The following is a 26,065-nucleotide window of genomic DNA, read 5'->3' on the forward strand; positions in this document are numbered from 1 at the left end:
GACCATGAGGTGTCTTGAGCAGGTTCTAAGCTCTATTTGTATTGGGCCGGCTCAATACCAAGCTGGTTACCATTGGTATTATTTGATTAGAGGTGTCTTGAGCAGTGTGGGAGCAACCTCTCAAGGTGAGGGGGGTTCTTGTGCGCAGTGAATACGGTCTAGTCTCTGTGGTTCATGTTCAATTGAGTTATCATCCTTCTAAATACTCTGTCGGGTCGGGGTGTGGGGGGGGGGGGGGGGGGGGGTCCTTAGGTTTGGGGTTCAACCTTTTGGAAGAATTAATCTCCATTCTCTCCATATGAAAGGGGGTTCAAACTTCACCAAGTTGGTTACAGAATGAGATTGCACGACCACTCACGCGAATGAGAGTGCACAACCACACAGGTCAGCCAACCAACCAAGTTGGTTAGAGAATGAGAGTGCACGACCACTCACGCCAACCAAATTAGTTATAGAATGAGATTGCATGACCACTCACGCCAACCAAGTTAGTTATAGAACCAACCAATCAAGTTAGTTACAGAATGAGAGTGGTGATCATGCCAACTAAGTTGGTTACAGAATGAGAGTGCACGACCACTCATACCAACTAAGCTGGTTATAGTTACCTATTTGATTATTTTATGAAATGATAAAATTTGTTTTTCCGTGTATCATTTACGTTTTAAAGTTCCAAATTATTGGAAATGTTGGGAGTTGGGACCATCGTAGTCTGGTGGACTGTAGCCTTAAACTTATCGGCGCTTTCTACCTTATTTTCTTGTTTACTCTTCTCTCCATCTAGCTTCTCTCTCGGAGAGAATGAAGGGCTCGCTCAAAACCCGATATGACCTCGACAAAATGGCGGCCGGCGCCACTGTCTCCGTCAACGCCGGCGACATCAAACTCCGAGCTACCATGACTGACGCCACCGTCGTCAAAGGCCCCTCCTTGAACGGCTTAGCTCTTTCACTTGAGAAACCTGGCTCTTTCATTGTCGACTACAACGTCCCCAACAAGGTACTACTTGCCTACTTGCCACATTTCCTCACTTTGAACTCGTTAAAATCAAATTAATGTTTGTTTTTTTTCCAGGATTTTAGGTTTCAATTTATGAGTACGGTTAGGGTTTTGGAGAAGCCGTTGAACTTGAATTACATCCACTTCAAAGGAGATAAACGGACAACGGTGGATGGGACTTTGGTTTTGGATCCGGCTAACAAGGTTTCGGCTAATCACTTGATCGGCTCCGGGAATTGTAAGCTTAAGTATACTTATGTGCACAAGGGGCAGACTACCTTTGAGCCCAGCTACGATTTCGCCAAGAATGCCTGGGATTTCTCTATTTCGCAGAGGGTTTACGGGGACGATGTGTTGAAAGCTATGTTCCAGACGTCCAACAAGAACTTGGGCCTAGAATGGTCCAGGAATTCCAAATTGAATGGCACTTTCAAGGTATTCTCACCCCATCATTTTTCTCTTTATCTGTCAGTGAGATGCATTACATTTGTTTCATGACTTCGCTAGATTTAACCAAATATTTTACTAAAAGTAAAAGTTAGACATGGCTTGTTGTCATTACCTAATTCAGCAAACCTCCAAGCCTCCAAGGCTCCTAAAATGGCAATAAGTCACATTAACATTTGCTAAATTTTTTGTTAAAAATGTTTGCCAATCAATCTTTATTCTTTTCCTTAGGCATGCAAAGAACTCTATTGATTAATGCTCAAAGTGGTAATCTTTTTTTTTTTTTTTTTAAATAATAAATGGTGATGAATTTTACTTGATATTGCATATGCTTTTGAATCATATAACCTGCTCTATTTATTTCGGTTACTTTCCAACCTAATAAACTTTTTGGGATACTTGATTGATTCGGTGTAATGTTCCTATAGGCTGTTGGGTTTGGTGTAATCTTTCTACACTTGCATATTGAGACACTTCAATTATGTTTTCACTCTGTATAGAATACTAGAATAGAAATTACTGACATGATATTATTAGATTACCTGCTTCTTTTTTTTTTTTTTTTTTTTTGACACATGCAACTTGTTCATCTTGTTGTTTATGCTCTGACTTGAGTTACAAATTGATGTATAGTTTGAATTTATTTGTGTTATAATTCAGGCTTGTGAAAGATGATTATAGTATTTTTAGATATTTTGATGCAAAAGCAATGTTAGCATCAGATTTGTGAATACATTTAATGGTACTTGATTAGACTTTCTGTATTCTCTTGGAGAATCCTACTTTAAATTGATTAACTTTAAACAAGGAAAATAGAATTATAAACCGAAGTGGTGGAGTTGTCTTTTATCTTGACCAAGGAAAATATAATGAATCATCAATTCATCATATTAGATAACTTTTATGGTTTTGTTACTAGACACTTCATTTCAGCTGTTCTATGATACAAATGGGCAGTGAACTAAAAAAGTACAAGAAACTTCATTCTGGCAGTGAAGCTTGTACTGCACAATTAGTATTTGGCAGTATGGTCAGATTATTGTACTAGAAGGTTTCAAGCTAAGTTTCAATTTGGCCCAAGTATTTTAATAGTCTCAACTTGATCTTGATTGCATGACATTGGTTTCAATTCGATCCTAATCCTAATGTTATTTGCAACCAATTTGTTGACAAATACCAGTATAGATAAATACAATTTGGGTATTTTTTCTGAAGTATCAAAGAGGGAGGGAGCTGAAAATGATTTGTTAGCACATACTAATTGTAGAATAAATGATACTTGTTGACGGCTTCTGATGCTGGTTATACGCATTTAAAATTTGTAATTTCTATCCCTGGAATTTGACGTCTGACTCATGTCTTCTCTTCTGCCTTCAGATTTCTGCATCTCTTAATTTGGCCGAGGATCTTAAAAGGCCAAAGGTTATTGCCGAGAGCACCTGGGACTTTGAAATGTGATGCTTCTCTGTATCATGATTCTGTCGTTTTCATCTTCTTGCTGCAATCATACAAACAAACCATATTCATTGACCTAGTGACTATCATCGTCTGGCTTCTTTCCACAGCTAATATTGTCGGTGTATTCAAAACATGGAGCCGAATATTGTGTCGTGGACAAATCCAAAATTTTATTTTCCAATGGTTTTGTTTAGATACTGTGTCCATTGTTCAAGAAACCTTTGCATCAAGTCTTAGAAAAAATGTTTTGGTTAGGTTACTGATGATTTCAGCAGCTTGCCAAGCACCATTTTCATGCCCACTGAATAAAATGAATGTAGTCTATTGGTTATACACACTATTTTTTCCATTCACCTGCAGATGGCATTTATGTTCATGGCATCCAGTAGTCACAGTTGGATTTTTCTTTGACATTTTTTGTCTACTTTGGAAGTGATTTTCTAGTTTTTCTAACATGACCACAGTTTGGTTCAAACTGAACCATGCACTGTTGAAACCGGATCGAAATATATGGAACTTTTATACAAAGTTTGGTTTCGGTTCGGTTGATTTTGGAACTGGGAATTGCCGGTTGATTTAGGTTGGATTAACACTGACCTATTCTTAAATTCAACAAATTCGTATGTCTGATAACCAATTTTGTAGGATCAAAAGAGCTGTATATGCAAACCTCACAATCTACAGAACACAGTATTTCAACTAAGATAAATGAATAATAAAAAAGTAACAATTCTGAAATACAAGACGACTAGCAACGACTTACTTTCCATGTATATTGTTTAAAGAAAATTACAAAATTTGTCTACTTACTTCTGCATCATAAAATAAGCATTTCATGCCTTTGATTGTTTTTTTTTTTTGTTCTAATGGAGAGTGTATCTGATTAGGTGATTGGATTTTCAAAAAATAGAATCATTAACCCAACCGTCCATTTACATCTTCTGTGCATGTTCGTTCAATACTGTTTACCATCCAAGCAAACGCCTAAGGATACGCCTATACCTCTCAAAGCGCGAAGGAGGGCTCTTAATTGGGTACGAAGCATCCAGGTTGATCGCACACAACCCTCCCCGAGTGCCAGTGTTGCGTTGCATGTACATAAAACCATTGATTCCCCATTCAGTTCCCCACGAGTTCTTTATGATCCAATAGTCAATGTCATTCTCAGAAACGTACCCCACGATCAATACGGCATGATGTATTTTTTTTTTAACAGGCCCCGTTGAATATCCCCTGGAAAATAAACCACAGGACATTACCAAAATTTGCTTAACAAAAAAACAAAAAAATTTCAATCCTATAAACACAACTCTGCACAATTAACAGACATAATCCTGGTATCAGAGCAGGAATCCAGTAGCTTTACATATTGCGTCAAATCCACTTTTTCATGAAAAAACGAAACACATTGAAATTGATTGCCAATTTGTTCGAGAGAAAGTTGCATCTGGAGATATTTTATTCTTTTGTAGGCTCAAATAATCAATTAGCTTATATATTTACTAAAGCTTTAATAAGTCCTAAAAGAAATTAAATTTTTGCTCTGATACCATGTTGAATTTGAAAGATGGAATGGCCTGGCGGGAGAAGAATAACACCACCCGCCAGTTAGGCGGAAACAATGATGAAGAATCAAGGAATAGAAAGTGTATATAAGACTGAAATATATTAGTATTATCTGTGTTTTGTAAATAACTACCCATAATTTACACAACCCTATGGATAAATCTAACTCTTTATTTTTCAACACATAATATCCATACCCAATTATATATCTTAATTGGGTACGAAGCGAGCGTGTTGATCGCACACATCCCTTCCGGGGTGCAAGTGTCACGTTGCATGTACATAAAACCATTGATTCTCCATTCAGTTCCAACGAGTTCTTTATGATTCAGTAATTAATGCCATTCTCAGAACCGTACCCCACGATAAATACGGCATGATCTATTTTTTTTGAACTAGCCCCGTTGAATATCCCTGGAAAATAAACCACAGGACATTACCAAAATTTGCTTAACAAAAAAACAAAAAATTTCAAAAGGAAAACAAACAACAAAACTTTGTTACAAGAACCAACCCTGGTATACTCATTAAACGCAGGGCTTGAACCACATACACCAACACTGACAGGCTGAGAGGCAACTGCTTTTAGTAGTTCCTGCTCATTACCTGCGGGTACAACCCTATACCCATCAATGGTCACTGCAGGCGATCTCGGCGATCTCAACTGCAACGTAAGCACACTAAAGATTAGAGATGATGAATATGTTCGAGAAGTAATATGAACAAAAATGGATTAGAAAAAAAAAAAAAAAGAAAAGGAAAGACTTTAAGAAAAGAACGTACGGTGTCCCATATATTATCTCGAGCCTGATAGGGGTAATCATTTTCTGTGCTGATACCCTTATTTTGAAGCACATAATCATATGCATAAGTCAGATTCCCACCTGCAGGCCCTCTATAAATACCTCATTTATTGTCTTAGAAATGGACTTTTTCACCTACCAGAAACACTGTATTTAAGAGGTTCCCGATCACGCCAGAAACACTGTATTTAAGAGGTTCCCGGTCACGTTATTCAATCGGTCAACCTACCATTCTACTGTACAGAACTACGGTGATTTAATCTACGGGGTAATCATCAGCCCACCAGACACTATGCCCACCAGACACTATTATATATTTTGTCATAGTAAATTAACTCTGTTTAGACCGGCTATGTTTTGTCATAGTAAATTAACTCTGTTTAGACAGGCTGATAAGAGATCCCGTCACCAGGCCAACAGAGATTATATAAACATTTATCTATGATAAATGTGAATTACAAGATCATCTTTCAGTGCTTGTTGAAATAAAATTAGCATATCAAACAAATAGTAGTTTGCTAAGAAACGATTATGTATTTATGTGATTAAATTTTGTCAGAATTTATTAATTCCAAACAACAAACACGCGAAATGTATGAAACGATGTCGTTTTGGGTCAGGGTGCACAATGCATTGTGCACCCTAATGCACGATATAATTTGCCATTATATAATGGTTGTAAATTTTTTAAATTACTCAAAATAAATAAATAGTCACATGACTTTGTGATCTAGTAGCATGGAGTGATTCTCTCAAATAAGTCATAGGTTTGAGCCCCATAATAACTTGGCCAAAATAAGCATGATATTCTTTTCTTCATTGTTTTCTGATCAGAGAAACTAAAATACATAATTTGAATGTGTATATACACATAAGAAATAAATCGCACTAAAATTTTTTAATATGACTTGTTTAACCTGAAATGTGTTGACAAGAATCGAAATTGTGACCATTTCGTAATTTAATTTTTTTCCAATAAAATAAGACATATACCTAAATTAATACTCTATAAAAAAAAATACTAAACATTTACAATACATCCTTAATATTCAATTTATAATAACATTAATACTGACAAAAAACAATTTAGGAACAACTCCTACACTTGCGGATCATCCTCCAGCCCCGCAGCAGCTACTCCAGATTAAATCCCACAAAGCCACGTGTAACCTTTTCTCAGCTTATTTTTATAATATCACTGTCCTTACAGCCAAAGATGACGATTAGGAACACTAAAAATAACGAAACCATAAAACCTTCAAATCCACCAAAACATATTCATAAATAAATGGAACAGAAAATAACTTTAATACTAATCTGAAAATACTGATGTCCAATATAAAGCTCTGATCTTTTTCAGCAAATGCAAACAGCTCAACACTCATTTATTGGGGGCAACCCCAGCCAATTTGGTATGGCAATTGACTTGGTAACTACAAGATTACAACTCTCAACACGAGTGGCCTATTGACCTATTGGCCTTTTAGTTTGAGTCGGCACAAGTTTTTTAGTAATCAAAAGAGAGAAAAAAAAAAAAAAAGATATTAGCTTTATAGATTCATGTGAAAATACCAACAGGAACAAGTTGGGAGTTTTTTTAGTAATCAAAAGAGAAAAAAAAGATATTAGCTTTATAGATTCATGTGAAAATACCAACAAACCACAAAACTGCCTTGATCGTTCACCTTGGTGAAAGCACCTTTAGCCCTCCAATCCGAAGAAGCAGGAACATCAAAACCTCTGACAACATCTTTCCCAGGAGCCGAGGATAGCATCAACCCATCTTTCCCAGGAGCCGAGGATGGCATCAACCCATCTTTCCCAGGAGCCAAGAACCCCCTGAACCCCCTGTGGCAGGCCATCTCATCGTCGGTGAGATCCGAAAACTGATTGAGTGCAACGGTATAGGTGGAATTCCCCGCTCTGTTGTGCTTCAAGACAAAATCATAGTTTTTCTTGAACGCCTCCAGCCTGTGCTGCCTTTCATGATCCGAGGAGTACGTTTTCCCATAATACCGGCACCAATTGTCGAACATGTCCTTGGGTGACGAGGGTGCCTGAAAGAGTAACCCAATCAACAGTTCATTATTATGCAAAATAAAATATAATAATGAAGCTGGAAAGGGAGTTTGACTCACCCTTACAGAAATCTCAGAAATGGCCTATCAAAGCACAATCTCTAAGGCAGATAATACATTATAAACACAAGAATTTCTCTAAACACAAGAAGTAGGCATAAAAATCTCCAACATAGAATCCAAATTACATAAAAAATTACAGAGTATACAGTAGAAGATCAATGAGTTAATGCAGCCAAAACATTCTCCATAAGTCAAATTCTACGTTTCAACTACAACAAAACGTGCTGATCAATTGCAGTTCAACGAAACGAAATCAGGAACATAAACAACATGCATATATGTGCATATGATTCTAATCTAACTAGCAAGGTGTACTAAATAGTACGAGTAATTCCCAAAATTGTTTCAACAAAACCGCCGCAGAAAAGCAGATTCAAAACCCTAGATCGACGAAACAAGAGACAGTAAATCAGATTCTCCATACTGATCAATCGAAAGAGAATATCAAAACCCTAGATCGACCAAACTATCAATCGAAAGAGAATATACCAACAGTTCTTCGTTCTCAAGGCCCTCATCGAACTGCACTTGTCCCTCCTCTGAAGAAGTCGCGGCGCCCATTTCCGTCTCTCCGAATTCTCTAGAAGCCAAACTCGTTTTTTCGTATTGTGGGAAGAGCATTGATATTTGGAGCCGTTTATATAGCGGGTGCGGTGAGGTGTGAAACTTGACCCCCACGAAAACTAGTTTCACTCTTCATTTGAAGGAAGTAGTAACGTAGCATGTGAATGATCTGAGAAATTCAATTTTTACGTGTTCACCACAGGTCCAAACGGTGTTATTTTTATAGATTTTTTTTAATAGCTAATGTGGTGTTAATAATGTGCGTTTGGTCAGATTATAAATTTTTTGTTATGAGATTATGAATGTACTGTAAATTCATAATCTCATAACAGAAAATTCATAATCTCATAAAGGAAAATTCATAATTTCATAACTGCACATTCATAAATTCATACAATTATGAATGTGCAGTTATGAAATTATGAATTTTCTTTTTATGTGATTATGTTGAAGAAGCTTGCGCGAAAAGGAAGTGAAACTGCAAAATCAAAATGTGAAAAATGAAGAAGAAAAGTCGCGCGATTAATTAAGAAAAAAAAAAAAAAAGATAATGGTATACTGTTACTGTTGGGACCATGTTCATCATAGATGATGAACACGGTTCCATGACATATCCATTGTTGATATTTGGGGCGGCTTATATAGCGGGTGCGGTGAGTTGTGAAATTACCAAAATTATGGACTTGACCCCCACAAAAACACGGTTTCACTCTTCATTTGGTTAATGGCTCCAGAAGTCTAGAGTCCAAATGTGAGGCGATACGTCATTTTGGTGTTCCAGATTCTTCCACCGTTTGAGTTCTGTATACCCATATCCATATCTATATATCTATATCAATCAATCTATATATATAACTAGTAAAGTACCCGTGCGATGCACGGGATGGATATTGTTAAAGATGTTGTCTAATTATTTTAAAAATATATTTCATTAATTAGATCAAATAGTAAAAATAATGAAATTAGTTTAGCATACAATATACAAAAATCATTGTCACAAAATTACAAATTATTGAAGATTTCGTGGTATACCACGTTGGTTATTGATGTAGCACTTGATCTTGAGTCGTTGGCATTCAATATTTTAAGACCATTTGGGTTGTTAACTCGAGATGCAGCCACGTACAATTGACCATGCACAAAAACTGGTTTTTTAAGTAACAAACCTACATGTGACAATGTTTGACCTTGACTTTTGTTAATTAGCCATTGCATATAGGGATGGCAATTTCAATTCGACCCGTGGATATCCACCCGAATTCACCCCGCATGGATCGGGTTTTTTTGGATGATGGTGGGTGGTGGGTCGGGGGTGGGTCTTAAAAAAGAAAACCCGCGGTGGGTCGAGTTGGATTCGGGTTCTATGTACAAGACCCGCCTAGAACCCCACCCGACCCACCATGTGTGTGTGTATATATATATATAATAGTAAAATAAATACTAGTATGTAGTTATTTATAATAGTTTATATAACTCCGTGTATCTTTTTACTATTTTTTATATCAAAACTACTAAGTTTATTTTTAAAAAGTAACAATTTAGTTATTATATTTAAATATTTCCATTATTTATGTTTTAGTATCACTAATGGATTTTATTTTTTTATTATGTGTACATAATTTAAATATTATTTTTTGAAAAACATAATAAGATGATAAGTGGTGGGTACCCGTAGTGGGCACCCGCACCCGGTGGGGGTGGGGGTGGGTTCTGAAAAAGTCCACCCGATGCGGGTTGGAGGTGGGGGTGGGTGGAGAAAATATAAGGTGGGTTGGGTGATGGATGTAGCCCTCCCCGACCCACACCCGACCCATTGCCATCCCTAATTGCATATGATAACATCAACGGGAATTGTCTTCGTTGAAACTTGAATGGCAACCTCATATCAGACGGTGACATTAACAATCTAGGTATCAAGACTTTTGCTCATTTGTTAGCACCATCCATTAACTCAGCTTCAATTACACGGTCTGCTAACTTGGTGATTACTAACCGCGTGCCATTACACAAACCAACATAGTGATGAATATTTCTTAATAACATGACTGGTGATCCAATTTTTAGAGTTAATGCATGGTTTGGAAGACCTGAAGCTCTAATGCCATTCAAAAATTCTGGTGTGTGGACATCACCAAGTATCCCAGTGTCTGCATTGGCTTTGCATACTATGTCGCAACTAAAATATGTTCTACTTTCAGCCGTATGCAAATCACTCATATAGTCATTCACTGAATTCACTACCTCTAGTGTAGGTGCTAGAATAACATGCCCTTGAAGATAACTTGCATTAGAATTGACATTAGCAAACATAGGAAATGTACTTCTAACAATGGTTTCAATATGGTCACCATCGGACGGTAGTAACATAGTACTGAGTATTTCTACTTCTGAATAACCATTGTTAGGTCCACCAATTTTGCCATCACCAATTGCAGCTATCCAATTTGCAAAGTGTTGTGAAGATTGTTGTTCTACAGAGTCGTGTACAACATTCAAGCGAAGGTTCTTTGTGAGCTTCATTACCTTGCAACTGTTCCACAAATAGGAAGAATTGATAGCTGCAGAAACTATATCTTGTCTAGTACCTTTGGGGACTACGGGTAGAATTTGATGGAAGTCCCCACCTAGTACTACTGTTTTACCACCAAAAGTCTTGTTAGAACTGTTAGGATCTACAAACCGCAACAAATCCCTCATGGTCCGATTTAGAGCTTCAAAGCAATACTTGTGCATCATCGGGGGCTTTTGGTGCACATCGAGCTTTGGTTAGTTGTGATATACTTAGCTTTACTTGAAATATTGTTGCCAATTTTAGGTCTATTCTTCTCTGCTCTCAGTAGTAGGCATGTTTTTTACCTTTAGCCAAAGAATCTATTCATTCCTCTAATGTCATTCACAATCCTTTGCTACAATTCATGGTGTGTATTGCAATGTGATGAGTGGATCTTATTTACAAATCATGACTCGCGCAATATAAGTTGTGATGTTAACCTTCAAAAAAAAAAATATTCTTCTGATGTTAACCTTCAAAAAAAAAAAAAAGATTCATCTGATGTTAACCTTAAAAAAAAAAAAAAAAGATTCATTTGATGTTGATGAATCGAGCTCCACGTCATGAATTACAACCCAGCCAGCACTCGCCAGCAACAGTAACGAACTAACGATCTTGATGGGCAATCAGCTTACATCTCTATCTCTCCAAGCAAACAATCATATCAGCACCGTTCAAAATGATTCAGAAGCTAGCAGGGGAATCCAGATCGACACACATAAGGCCATAAGGGACTGTGCTACAAACGAAATACCAAAGTGGAAGCAAAGTCGAGGGGAAAATGATAGTGTAACATTCTTTGAACATTGTCAAGTGTCATACAATTGCATTGCCAATGCAACTCTTGAAACCATAATCAATTGTAGGCAAAAACATTATCACGGCTAGATTGCAAAAAGCTGTAATAATACCTTGTCGGGGTGTGAATCTTCTCTGGCTCCTCCTTGTACGTACATTTCCGGCGTCGGTTGAGGTTCCTCCGAATCGCATGACCCTTCTAAACAACTCCATAAAACCGCACCAGAAGCCATTTTTGGTTCCTCCGAATGTTGTCTCTCTCGTGACACCAATTGCCTCCGCCAATCCGAGCCCGAACGGGTGGAACCCATAGTCGCATACGAGGGAGCCGTCGAGATATTCCGGCGCCTTGGTTGAAGAACGAAGCGTATATGTCACGTATACAAGGAAGGGAGAAATACGGAGGAATTAATGAATTATACACTAAGCTTGAAATGACTACTTTACCCCTTAATTTAACATCCATTTAAGCTTCATCTGACAGAAAGACCAACATTGGAAAAAATTCGAAAGTCAAATGTCTAAATTATCCAAATTAAAAGTCGAAGACCAATTGTGAAAAATCACAATAGTCGGAGGATCAATGCTGGAATTAACTCTTGAATTTATCTTCTTTTATGTGCTTGTGGCGAGTGACCAGGAATCTTAAAGTGGGGAGGACCACAGGAAATCCGCTCTAGTCATTACACCAAGAAAGTCTCCCGCTGACCCATTTTCTCCGTCAAAGCTTCACCTGAACAAATCTGAAAGTTCAGTAATTTTCTTGCCCTAAATCCACACAAGATTACTCCTTCCACTCGGGTCAATCACACTACATAATCAACCAACAACAGTCAAGATCAATGTGGAGAGAGCTCTGACTCCGAGTAGACCTTTTCCGAAAAGCTTTCTTTTTCTATCAATGGCTGCCGCCTCTCATAAAGGCAAGTTTTTCCTCTTCTCTTTGCTTATAGCCTCTGATTTTCTGCATATTTGTTGGGTCGATGCGGACTCGAACTCAGAGCCATCCTCTCTGATTGAGAAAGAGGATAAAAATGAAGGGACGTATGAATCAATAACTGATGCCTTAGATGTGTTAAACAGACACCAAGTACAGTTAGAGAAGCTCGAGGGGTTAGTGAAAGATCTTAGTGAATTAGTGGCTAGGTTAGGATCAAGATTATCGGAGTACCCAGAAGAAGTTAAAACTTCAGATTCTGCAAAACCCAGTATTGGAAGGTTGTCAAAATATGATCTTGAAGAGAAGTATGCTGGGAAGGGGAGGGATAGTGATTCGTTTTTGGAGAAAACTGGGGAGAAGGATGGGATCAGTGCTGGGGATAAAGTTGGGGCAGTTTCAGTGACAAAGTACAGTCCTTTTTGGTCTGAGAAGTTTCAATTTGTATCTGCAGTGAGATTGGATTCAGATGCTACTTGCCTTAATGTGTTGCCATTCCGAGATTTCGATGGAATGAGCAAGTATGTCGTGGTTGGGGATGCTCGGGGGCAGTTGTATGTGTTCTCGAGAAATGGGGAAGTGCTGATTGAGTTCAACACATTGTTAGATGCTCCCATTACAGCTCTCGCGTCGTTCTTGACACTTTACAAGAACGAGAGTGTATTAGTCACGGGGCATGAGAATGGTGTGATTTTGAAGCATAGAGTTTGGGAGGGGGTGCAGAATGGGGAGGAGTGGCCTTTGCTTCATATGGAGTTTGTTGGGAAGTTTTCTTCTCCCGAAATTGGGGAAGGTGGATCTTCGATTATCAGTTTGGAAGTGCACCATATGGGGAGAAATAGGTATGTCTTGTCAACGGATTTTAACGGGAATCTTAGGGTGTTCAGGGAGAATGGATCGGTTTATGGATTGGCAGTGCCAAAAAGCAGGCCGCTTGCGTTCTTGAAACAAAGGCTCTTGTTTCTAACAGAGACTGGCGCGGGATCATTGGACTTGAGGACGATGAGGATTAGGGAATCTGAATGTGAAGGCTTGAACAATTCGGTTGCTAAAAGCTATGTGTTTGATGCCATCGAATGGTCAAAAGCATACGGCTTTACATCCGATGGTGACATGATTCACGTGCTACTTTTAGGCGATATAATGAACTTCAAGTGCAGGGTTAGATCGAAGAAGAAGCTGGAAACGGGCATGACCGAGCCCCTAACGTTTCAGGCGATTAAAGGGTATTTACTCATAGCTAACCTCGAGAAAGTTTGGGTGTATAATGTGTCATCTCAGCATTACGTTAGGGCTGGAGGACCCAAACTCGTGTCCTCTGCACGCCTCGATGAGGTCATGAACTCGTTCCTCAATTACCAATCGGTGGACTTAAATCCCAACTCGGGAATGCTAACCCCGCTGCTAGCTAGTGACCGGGAAAAGCTCGTTATACTCGGGACAGGAAACGGTTACATAGGGATGTATCGCTCGAACCTTCCGGTTTTCAAGAATGAATTCAACACCATGCTGTGGACAAGCCCCGTGTTGCTCTTCATCCTTTTCCTATTCGGGGCATGGCATTTCTTCGCCAATAAAAAGGAAGCCCTCACGTCTTGGGGCCCCGACGATCCCTTTAGTTCTACCTCGGGTACAGATGGAGCTGCACTGGGATCTGGCAAGGGCAGCGACATATCTTTCGCAGATTCGTCAAGGAATTCAGACATAATGGACCTAAGGAACAGCGGTTTAAGAGGCTCATCGGGACGGTTTGTATCTCAACCACAATATCCGGGCGGATCTACCACCCCGTATAGGCCAAGTGCCGCCACGGATGCTGCAAGTTCTAGGCCATCTTCAGTTGATAATCCAAACTTCAGAGCAGCAGCAGAACTGAAATATAGGGGCCCAAATCTTGACACTGGGGGTTTTCCTAAAAGAAGGGAGAGCCTGTTTGGCAACAGCCAAGTTGTGGATGATAACAGTTGATTTACATTTACCACATCATGCCTGTATGGCTGTATCTATTGTTACCACATAGAGTTTAAAAAATCTTTGAATATTTACTTTTTACTGTCAACCAGAGTGGTCAGTGTTTCAGTTTTATCTGTTGTTGTAACTTTGCAGTTTGAGAAGAAATAATGATGGCATTTTGGGAATGTTTGTCTGACTCTCTTGAACTGCATAATTAGTACTCCATATAACTTTCCTATTTTGTCAGTCTAATGGTACACATCTTTATTGTGATTATCCCACTGCCATTATTCATCTTCAGCAAAATGGGTCTACTTACCGGAAGAATAAAATGGGGAATTGGGGAAATTATATATATATATATATATATATATATATATATATATATATATATATATATATATATATATATATATATGTGTGTGTGTGTGTGTGTGTGTGTGTGTGTGTGGGGAGCTGCCTTTGAATGGATTCAATTGAAATTTAGCTGAATTAGTCTCATTATGTAATTCTAAAACAAGTTGCATTTAGGTGTTGTGTACCACTCCTAGTTTCGAACCCCACTCGCTCCAACTTCATCAACACATTAGTTAGACTTAGACACGTTCACACGTTTTCTAATTTGAAAGAAAAAAAAAAGTAATGCCTTAAACTATCATTATCTCTAAAACACTCGCTCTCTTTAAGTAAATCTTTTACATCATTAAAATTTACAATTTATTCACTATTTTCTTTACATATATGTAATTCCAAATTACTTTAAAAAATAGATCCTATTTTTATAGCTAAGAGCATCCATATTAGTATGAAATTTTACACGATTTTTCAGGTGCCACTAAGAGAGAGAGAGAGAAGAAGGAAAAAAAAAAACCCAGACGTGCCTAGCTGGGCGTTTGCGTCTCCAGCACGCGAGGCTAGACTGCTTGCTTTGCTTTCCTTACCTTTCTCAATCATTGGGTCCCACAACAATTTTACTCTTGCAAGAATAAAAAGCTCCAAAAAATCTCACTCCCCATCAACAAAAAATCAACACCTTATTTTTTTGGGTACTGTTCTAAGTGCATCCATAGTGGTGCATATTATTTGGTTTTTTCTGATGAAAAAATTGAAGATGGGTTTTTAACTAGTGTGAGAGGTTGTGTGTGTGTGTGTGTGTGTGTGTGTGTGTGTGTGCAAGGGATGCATCTTTGTGGGGCCCATTGGTAAAAATTAATGAAGGCAGGTGCGCGTTTCGTGCGCCTAGCTGGCGCTTAAACGGTAAAACTTGTTCAACTTTTTTATTTATTTATTTAAATGTCAGAATTTGTTTTGTTTTTCTCCTTCCTAATCACACTTACAATTACTCCTCAAAAATCACAATGGAAATAAACTACTAAGAGGATCCACAATGGTGATGTTTTTTTGTGATTTTTGAGAAGTTTTTGTAAGTGTGATTAGGAAAGAGAATATGGGAGGAAACAAAAAAAAAAATATAAAAATAAACAAGAATACTCACCCTGCGCTGTCCGACCACTCCGACGACTGTCCTTAGAAGCTATATGATCATGCCACCTGGAAACCTAAGATCAAATCTTGCAGATTAAGCACCTCAACTCAGTTTCGATCTCATCACTCACTAACCACGGTTAATTAAAAAGCTTTAACTACAGTCAAAACTTGTATATAATTACCTGGTCCACTGTTTCTCTGTCACCCAGTGATTCAAGAATATTTTTTCCCTTGATTTTCTCCACAAAAAAAAAAAAAAAACCAACATTTACCTTGAAAAAGACCTTTTTCTTTCAGAAACAAACTATGTACTATATATATACTACTATGTAGCGCGCGCGCGCACACACACACACACATATATATATATATATATAGGAGTAGAAATTTGTTTATTAGGACGAAAATTAAATAGCTTCACAACATGATAAAAATAATTTATGATAAACTATAAAATAGTTAGAATAAATTGTATATCTTTTCTAATATTTATAAATCTTTTAATTGTAATTTTTTTAAAGGATCTTTTAATTTTGATTACATCAACTTAAAATATACAATGACACAAAACTTCTAGATTATATATATATATATATATATATATATATATATATATATATATATATATATATATATATATATATATTTCACAAAAATTAAATTCTCTTTTAAAATAATTGTTATAATTTGATTACAAAATATATTTCATATAAATTCTAATTAATCAATTTAGATTTAATTCGTAAAACCAAAACCTAACTGTAAGAGAAATATTACTCAGACTAATCTTGGTTCACACCAGGCCAGTCCAATCAAGGAAAGAGAGTGCACGGCCATTCACGCAAACCAAACTAGTTATTCCTAATAAATCTTTCATAATAAAAACTTGTAATTACCGACTGCCTCGGTTGCCCCTCTCAAGTCTGAATCTGCCCCTATATATGTGTGTGTTCTTGTAATTTGGAGGAGTTTTTGTAAGTGTGATTATGAAAGAGAATATGGGAGGAAACAGAAAAAAAGAGAAAAAAAATAAATAAACAAGACTGCTTTTAAAAAAAATAAAAATAAATAAAGAAGCATGTCAGGCGTGCGGGGCACGTGCGACGACCGACTCGGCTTTGCTATGCGCACAACAACTGCTTCTCTCTTCATTTATTTCTCTTTCCTTACGAAGAGAAATAACCCCTTCTTGCAGGAGGTGCGAATGTCAATGAAATATATATATAAAAATTAAAATTTTCTTATTCCATAAGGCTTCAGTCGTTCACGCAGCACGCACAGCTCCTTTTCGTGCTTCTCTCTCTACTGGTCTACGTCGTTGCCTCGCTGGAGTGTGGAGTACAGGAGTCGCCGCTTCTTCCCGTCAAACTCGTTGCCGAGGCGTCGTCCCTGGTTACCGGCAACACCGCCTCAGCCCTCGGCCCCTCGCAGTTCTGGTCTCAGGTCTCCTCTCCGGCCTCTCATTCTCAGGTTTGAATATTGCCCTAATTTCTCTAATTTCCCTAAATCCTCTAATTTTAGTTTAATCAATTTAATGTATGTGCTTTGTTAGTTTGTTAATACTGGAATTAGTTGAATACATGAATTTGTTTAGGGAAATTACTCAAATTAGGGCAAAAGGATTTCTGCTTTGTTCAATTGTTCTCTACTGTTCTACATGAATTTGTTTAGCAATTTAGGAAATATTGCCAGTTTGCCATACTTCCATGTCTCTCAAATTTTATATAATTGTTGGATTTGTTGGCTGCAATTTGGAACTTTGGAAGTTGGATGGTTACTTAGTTATATAAAGATTTCTGCTTTGTTCAATTTTATATAATTGTTGTTTATAATCTACCTACAACCTACTAAGATTTCTGCTTAGTTATAATTGTTCAATTTTCTGCTTTTGGCCGATTGCCTTACTGAGTTACTGCCTACAGCCTAAATTTTATTGACGTACTGTTAGCTATAATCTTTCTAATGTTATATTTGGACCTTGTATTTGAACATTTTTGTACTCATTTTACATTTGCTTCTTCGCCCCCCTCACTAGAAATCCTGGCTCCGTCCCTGGTGGTGCATATTATTTGGTTTTTTTCAGATGAAAAAATTGAAGATTGGTTTTTAACTAGTGTGAGAGTTTTTTTTTTTTTTTTTTTTTTTTTTTTGGGCACCTGATGTGCGCCTAGTTGGCGCTTAAACTATAATGCTTGTTCAACTTTTTTTTTTTTTATTTAAATGTCAGAATTTGTTTTATTTATTTTTTTTTTCTCTCACATTTTTTCCTCTTTCCTAATCACACTTACCAAAACTCCTTAAAACCGCAATGGAAATAAACTACTAAGAGCATCCACAATGGTGGAGTTTTTTTTTTTTTTTTTTTTTTTTGGTTTTTGAGGAGTTTTTATTAGGAAAGAGAATAAGTGAGGAAAAAAAAAAAGAGGGAAAAGAATAAACAAGACTTCTTTTTTTTAAAAAAATAAAGAAGCATGTCAGGCGTACTTGTCAGCGCGCCAGACGCGCCACCCAGGCACGTGCAGTGCACGCGACCGACGTGGCTTTGCTGTGCACGAAATGCGCACAAAAACTGCTTCTTTCTTTATTTATTTCTCTTTCCATAGGAAGAGAAATAACCCCTCCTTGCAGAAGGAGCTGACCCACTCTCTCTCTTATTTCTCACTCCGCCATGTGGCCTACTCAACCTTAAAAACCGTGAAAAAAACTCAAATGATCTACTGATATTGATGCTCTAAAAACTCACTAAGATCCATTGGTGTGGTTGCTCTATGTACAAAAGCTGCCAAAATGTCAAGTTTCGTATTTGTTTCAAGCTGGCATTTTTTACATGTCATCTTGCAAGATTATTTCTTCCAGAGATAAGAACATCATCGATTGAAGATTTTATTTGGTTTTTGTCATATCATATAGGAAAGAGAGGGAGAAGGAGAACGAAAAACAATGAAAGAAATGAAAAGAAGAACGTAATTGACAGGCAAAAAGGGAAAGAAAGAATTAAAACATAAGGCATTTACGCGCTAGCTAGGCGCAGTAGATGCGCAAAACTGCAAACTTGCTTTTCTCCTTTCCTTTCAAAGTTTAGGCCCCACAACAAACCTAAATTTGCAAGAATAAAAACCTCTCAAAAACCACCCCTCCCATCAACTAAAAAATCATATATTGATTTTTTCTTTCTCACAAACCGAGCAAAATCCACTGATGTGGTTGCTCTAAAGACAACTTTAGACATGTTTTTCAATTTGAAAAATTGTGCATGTGGTATAGTTCAACATATCGAACCCCATTGTCACTACCTCCATATACGCTGTACGCACTAGTTAAACATGTATCTCAATTTGAAAGGAAAAAACATTAATACCAATTGTATAACTCCACATACATATTAAACCTCATCAGATCACTAGCTCAAACTTCATCAACACACTAAACATAAAAATTGATTGACATTTTTTTTGTGGATCCATCTACATTTACTCCAACTTTCCTCCATTGGCTCCTCACTCACTAAAGATAGAAAAACAAGCATGCCAAAAGCTGCGAAAGATTAGTGATTTTGAACTAAAAGTATAAACTAACACATTTTCCTCCGTAAAGCATCAGTACAGTGTTCCACTAAACAACAAAAGATTACTCACCCTGCGTTGTTCGACCACCTCCGACGACTGTCCTCAGAAGCTACATGATCATGCCACCTGGAAACATAAGATCAAATCTTGCAGATAGATTAAGCACCTCAACTCAGTTTCGATCTCACTCACTAACCACGTTGAATTAAAGCTTTAACTACGATTAAAACTTGTATATAACCTGGTCCACTGTTTCTCTGTGACCCAGTTATTCAAGAACATTTTTTCTCCCTTGATTTTCTCAACAAAAAAAAAAAAAAAAATCAGCATTTACCTTGAAAAAGACATTTTTTCTTTCAGAGTACTATATATACTACTATGTAGCATATATATATATATATATATATATATATATATATATATATATATATATATAGCGGAGTATAAATTTGTTTATTAGGATAAAAATTAAATAGCTTCACAACATGATAAACATAATTTATGATAAACTATAAAATAGTTAGAATAATTTGTATATCTTTTCTATTATTTATAAATTTTTTAATTTTAATTTTTTTTGAAAGGATCTTTTAATTTTGATTAGATCAACTTAAAATATACAATGACACAAAACCTCTAGATTATATATACTATATTGATTACACAAAACTTCTAGAGATTATATATATACTATATATAGTTCATAAAAAATAAATTCTCTTTTAAAATAATTGCCATAATTTGATTACAAAATATATTTCATATAAGTTATAATTAATCAATTTAGATTTAATTCGTAAAACCAAAACCTAACTGTAAGAGACACCTTTAAGCTCGTACCATACTCAGACTAATCCTGGTTCACACCAGGCCAGTCCAATCAAGGAAAGAGAGCGCATAGCCATTCACGCCAACCAAACTGGTTATTCCTAATAAATCTTTCATAATAAAAACTTGTAATTACCGACTGCCTCGGTTGCCCATCTGAAGTCTGAATCCGCCCCTATATATGTGTGTGTTCTTGTAATTTGGAGGAGTTTTTGTAAGTGTGATTACGAAAGAGAATATGGGAGGAAACTGAAAAAAAGAGAAAAAATAAAAAATAAACAAGACTGCTTTAAAAATAAATAAAAATAAATAAAGAAGCATATCAGGCTTGCGGGGTGCGTGCGATGCACACGGCCGACGCGGCTTTGCTGTGCGCGAAACACGCGCACAACAACTGCTTCTCTCTTCATTTCTTTCTCTTTCCTTAGGAAGAGAAATAACCCCTCCTTGCAGGAGGTGCTGGCCCAATCTTTCTCTTATTTCTCACTCCGTCATGTGGCCTACTCAACCTAAAAAACCGTGAAAAAATCTCAAATGATCTACTGATATTGATGCTCTAAAAACTCACTAAGATCCATTGATGTGGTTGCTCTAAGTACAAAAGCTTGCAAAATGTCAAGTTTTGTATTTGTTGCAAGCTTGCATTTTTTACATGTCATCTTGCAAGATTATTTCTTCCAGACTAGAGATAAGAGCATCATCAATTGAAGATTTTATTTGTTTTTTGTCATATCATATAGGAAAGAGAGGGTCCGGAGAAGGAGAAAGAAAAACAATGAAAAGAAAAGAAAAGAAAAACGTAATTGACAGTAAAAAAGGGAAACAAAGAATTAAAACATACAGCATTTACGCGCCAGCTAGGCGCAGTAGGTGTGCGAAACGCGCACCTGCCAACTTGCTTTTCTCCTTTCCTTTCAAAGTTTAGGGCCCACAACAAACCTAAATTTGTAGGAATAAAAACCTCTCAAAAAGCACCCGTCCCATCAACTAAAAAATCATATACTGATTTTTTCTTTTATGAAAAACCGTGTAAAAATCACTTATGTGGTTGCTCTAAATACAACTTTGGATATGCTTCTAAAAAAAATGTGCACGTGGGTATAGTTCCACATATCGAACCCCATTGGCACAACCTCCATCTACCCACTAGTAAAACATGTATCTCAATTTGAAAGAAAAAAAAAAAGACGCTAATACTGAGTAATAGAGTCAGTAGCATTCAAAAAATAAAAAAATCCACATACGTATGAAAGCTCACTAGCTCCAACTTCATCAACACACTAAACATAAAAATTGATTGACATTTTAATTTGTTGGTTGGATCCATCTACATTTACTACAACTTTCCCCCATTAGCTCCTCAACTCACTAAAGATAGAAAAACAACCATACCAAAAGCTGCGCAAGATTAGTGATTTTGAACTAAAAAGTATTAACTAGCCCATTTTGATACGTAAAGTATCAGTACAGTGTTCCACTAAACAACAAAAGATTACTCACTTTGTGCTGTCCGACCACCTCCGACGACTATCCTCAGAAGCTACATGATCATGCCACCTAGAAACCTAAGATCAAACCTTGCAGATTAAACACATCAACTCAGTTTTAGTCTCACTAACCACAGTTAATTAAATATTTAACTACGGTTAAGACTTATATATAACCTGGTCCACTATTTCTTTGTGACCCAGTGATTCAAGAACTTTTTTTTCCCTTGATTTTCTAAAAAAAAAAAACCAGCATTTACCTTGGAAAAGACCTTGTAGAAATTTGTTTATTAGGTCGAAAATTAAATAGCTTCACAACATGATAAAAATAATTCATGATAAACTATAAAATCGTTAGAATGAATTATATTATATATACCAAGACTATGTGGTCTAATGGTACCCGGGTTGGACTTCCATTTGGAAGATTATGAGTTCAAGCCTTAGTGGAGGCGTTATTGGTTCTTTGTGTTTCAGTAGGTTTATAAATCTTTTAATTTTTTTTTTGAAAGGATCCTTTAATTTTAATTAGATCAACTTAAAATATATATTGACACAAAACTTCTATATTATATTTACTATATAGTTCATAAAAATTAAATTCTCTTTTAAAATTATTCTCATAATTTGATTACAAAATATATTTCACATAAATTTTATAATTAAATCGTAATAAACCTTTTTTGGGAAAGGGGATTCGAACTCAATATATTTAATAGGGGATTCGAACTCAATATATTTAACAGAAGGAGATGGAAAGCTCATCAGCAATGGCGGCAAAAAAGAGAAAGCCAAGATCCCCTGCAACTCCTGGTGATTTAAGGACATTTCCCTTTCCTTTTTTTTTTTTTTTTTTTTTTTTTGGGTTTTTCTTGGATTTTCTGTTAATTAGATTTGTGGAATGGGGGCGTGTTTTGCAGGTGAAGATACAGAAGTGATAGCTCTGTCGCCGGCGTCTATGACGGCGGCGAGCAGATTCTTCTGCGACGTCTGCGGAAAAGGGTTTCAAAGAGAGCAGAACTTGCAGCTCCACCGCCGGAGCCACAACTTGCCGTGGGGGCTCAAGCAACGAACCAGCGGCGGCACTGCGGCGGCGTCAAGGCGGCGCGTGTACGTTTGCCCAGTCCCGAGCTGCCCCCACCATGACCCGTCCAAAGCCCTCGGCGATCTCTCCGGAATCAAGAAACATTTCTGCCGGAAACACGGCGAGAAGAAGTTCGGCTGCCACCGCTGCGGCAAGAAATACGCCGTCCAGTCCGACATCAAAGCCCACGCCAAGATTTGCGGCACCAAAACGTATCATTGCGACTGCGGCGTCATGTTTAACCCCCCCCCCCCCCCCCCCCCCCCCGCTAATCCCCTAAAATCCCCAAAATTCTGACAAAATCTCTTAAATAACCTAACAACCCCAACCCTCTCTCTCCTCCAACACATCAACTTTTTCTTAAAATATGTGTAAAATCCCCCTAATGGGGATGCCCTAAGTGTGATTAGGAAAGAGAATATGGGAGGAAAAAAAAAAGAGAAAAATAAACAAGACTGCTTTTAAAAACAAAAAAAATAAAGAAGCATGTTAGGCATACTTGTCAGCACGCTTGACGCGCCACCCGCGCACGTGCAGTGCACGCGGCCGACGTGGCTTTGTTGTGCGCGAAATGCGCACAACAACTACTTCTTTCTTCATTTATTTCTCTTTCCTTTCAGACGAGAAATAACCCCTCCTTGCAAGAGGAGCCGACCCATTCTCTCTCTTATTTCTCACTCCGCCATGTGGCCTACTCAACCTAAAAGACCGTGAAAAAACCTCAAATGGTCTACTGGTATTGATGCTCTAAGGATGCTCTAAAAACTCACTAAGATCCCTTGGTGTGATTGCTCTAAGTACACAAGCTACCAAAATGTCAACTTTTGTATTTGTTGCAAGCTCAGATTTTTTACATGTCATCTTGCAAGATTATTTCTTCCAAATATAAGATGAGCATCATCAATTGAAGATTTTATTTGGTTTTTGTCATACCATATAGGAAAGAGAGGGAGAAGGAGAAAGAAAAACAATGAAAAAAATGAAAAGAAAAACGTAATTGACAATCAAAAAGGGAAAGAAAGAATTCAAACATATGGCATTTACGCGCCAACTAGGCGCAGTAGGTGCGCGAAACGCGCACCTGCCAACTCGCTTTTCTCCTTTCCTTTCAAAGTTTAGGGCCCACAAAAAACCTAAATTTGCAGGAATAAAAACCTCTCAAAAACCACCCCTCAGCTCCCATCAACTAAAAAAAATCATATATTGATTTTTTCTTTCTCAAAAATCAAGTACAACCCACTGATGTGGTTGCTCTAAAGACAAATTTAGACATATTTCTCAATTTGAAAAATTGTGCATGTGGTATAGTTACGTTCCACATATCGAACCCCATTGTCACTACCTCCATCTACGCACTAGTTAAACACGTATCTCAATTTAAAAGGAAAAAACATTAATACTGAGTATAACTCCACCACAACAAGAAATCTTTCATTTCCCGACGAAAATTTTAATGACGCTCTAGAAAACATCGCTAAATATAACAATTTGCGACGATATATTAAATAACGTCACTATATATTTTGGTAGAGACAATAATTTTTTTTTGTAATATTTGCTGACGAAATATAATTTTTTTTTTGTAATATTTGCTGACGAAATATAATTTTTTTGTTATTAAAGATATAGAATCAATGACGTTTTATAATAAACGTCCCTAAATGTTTTATTTAAAAAATCAATTTTAACATAAAACGTCAGGAGAAGTGAAAATATTTTTGCGGGAAAACTATTTATCCTTTGGTGCAATCTTATACATAAAATTTTACAGCCATAAATCTTTCTCATTTACTCCAGTGAACCCTCTTTGTCTCCCAGTCAACTAGTATTACTCTCTTTGTCTCTCAATCTCTCCGTCTCTCGCAAACCCTAAAATCCTAATCTCAAATTCGCAAATTCGCAAATCGTAAATCGCAACCCTCTCTGGCTTCTCTCCCTCGCTCTGTCTCTTAATCTCTCAAAAGACTGTCATAGCCCGCCAGCCCTCTCGCCTGTCCCCGCTCAAGCGCTCGCTGCCTCGCCGGTCGCCGCTCAGCCAGTCAGCCTCACGGCCCTCATCCATTGCAGACTCTTGGTTCTTCACTTCTTTGAAGTTCCAACTATCAAGGTAAGTTACTAACTTGCATACTAATTTTATAATTTTCATTTGATTATTTGTTCACTTTGATTGTTTAATTTATAGAAAGAAAATCATACAGATATTTATTTTTAAAAATTTGCAGTGTTTCTGCAGTGGCTTAATTGTTGATCACTAGCTCCAACTTAATTACCACACTAAACATAAAAATTGATTGACATTTTAATTTTTTGGTGGATCCATCTACATTTACTCCAACTTTCCTCAATTGGCTCCTCAACTCACTAAGGATAGAAAAACAACCATACCAAAAGCTGCGCAAGATTAGTGATTTTGAACTAAAAAGTATAAACTAACCCATTTTGATCCGTAAAGCATAAGTATAGTGTTCCACTAAAGAACAAATTAAAAGATTACTCCGACCACCTCCGAGACTATTGTCCTCAGGAGCTACATGATCATGTCACTTGGAAACCTAAGACTAACATTATCCCTGCAAATTTCTCCCACTCTAAAAAATGGGTCCCACTTCCACATTATCATATTTACAAATCATCTACTATTCACACTATATTCCTGTAATATTCTCTCACTTTCTAAAGTGATCCCACCTTCATATTATATTATAAATATAATAATATAATAATAATAAAAGAGATTTAAAAAAAATAGAAAAGAACCAAAAAGTCAAATAATGCTGCTGTTGACAGCAAAAAGCTGCCTAGCAAGCTGTTTAGCAAACTTGCTAATTCTGCAAGTTTGCTAGACAGATGGCAGTAAAAAATAAAAGAAAATAATATTGTGTTTCCATGTCATCATCCATGTCATCTTGTAAAGCTTAAATTTGCTTGGATAATTTCAGTCTAAGATCAAATCTTGTAGATTAAGCACCTCAACTCAGTTTCGATTTCACTTACTAACCACGGTTAACTAAAAAGTTTTAACTACGGTTAAGACTTGTATATAACTCACCTTGTGATTCAAGAACATATTTTTTTCCCTTGATTTTCTCCAAAAGAACCCGCATTTACCTGGGAAAATTACCTTTTTTAAGGAAAGGTTCTAAACAAGAAAAGAAAGGAAGAAGGAGATGGATAGCTCATCAGCAATGGCGGCAAAAAAGAGAAAGCCAAGAACCCCGGCAACTCCTGGTGATTTAAGGACATTTCCCTTTTCTTTCTCTTTTTCTATTTTTTTTTGGGTTTTTCTTGGATTTTCTGTTAATTAGATTTGTGGAATGGGGGGCGTGTTTTAATTTGCAGGTGAAGATACAGAAGTGATAGCTCTGTCGCCGGCGTCTCTGACGGCGGCGAGCAGA

The 26,065-nt window shown here is 37.0% G+C and overlaps 3 protein-coding genes across 3 annotated transcripts; 2 read left to right on the forward strand and 1 right to left on the reverse strand.

Moving 5' to 3' along the window:
• Positions 1-688: 688 nt before the first annotated feature.
• LOC109152897 (outer envelope pore protein 24A, chloroplastic-like) lies at positions 689-3,255 on the forward strand. Its single transcript, XM_019300578.1, has 3 exons — positions 689-999; positions 1,075-1,434; positions 2,824-3,255. The coding sequence occupies exons 1-3, from the start codon at positions 802-804 to the stop codon at positions 2,902-2,904; spliced, it is 639 nt and encodes a 212-aa protein (XP_019156123.1). The 5' UTR covers positions 689-801; the 3' UTR covers positions 2,905-3,255.
• Positions 3,256-6,625: 3,370 nt separating this feature from the next.
• On the reverse strand, positions 6,626-25,724 carry LOC109152899 (senescence-specific cysteine protease SAG39-like). Its single transcript, XM_019300579.1, has 4 exons — positions 25,720-25,724; positions 17,626-17,628; positions 7,904-8,006; positions 6,626-7,330 (listed from the first exon to the last, which is right to left on the reverse strand). The coding sequence occupies exons 3-4, from the start codon at positions 7,973-7,975 to the stop codon at positions 6,905-6,907; spliced, it is 498 nt and encodes a 165-aa protein (XP_019156124.1). The 5' UTR covers positions 7,976-8,006; positions 17,626-17,628; positions 25,720-25,724; the 3' UTR covers positions 6,626-6,904.
• LOC109152895 (uncharacterized membrane protein At1g75140-like) lies at positions 12,008-14,406 on the forward strand. Its single transcript, XM_019300575.1, has one exon. It carries the CDS (start codon positions 12,229-12,231, stop codon positions 14,230-14,232), a length of 2,004 nt encoding a protein of 667 aa, XP_019156120.1. The 5' UTR covers positions 12,008-12,228; the 3' UTR covers positions 14,233-14,406.
• Positions 25,725-26,065: the final 341 nt, after the last annotated feature.

The sequence above is a fragment of the Ipomoea nil genome, unplaced genomic scaffold (assembly GCF_001879475.1).
Source record: "Ipomoea nil cultivar Tokyo-kokei standard unplaced genomic scaffold, Asagao_1.1 scaffold2480, whole genome shotgun sequence".
Taxonomy (NCBI): domain Eukaryota; kingdom Viridiplantae; phylum Streptophyta; class Magnoliopsida; order Solanales; family Convolvulaceae; genus Ipomoea; species Ipomoea nil.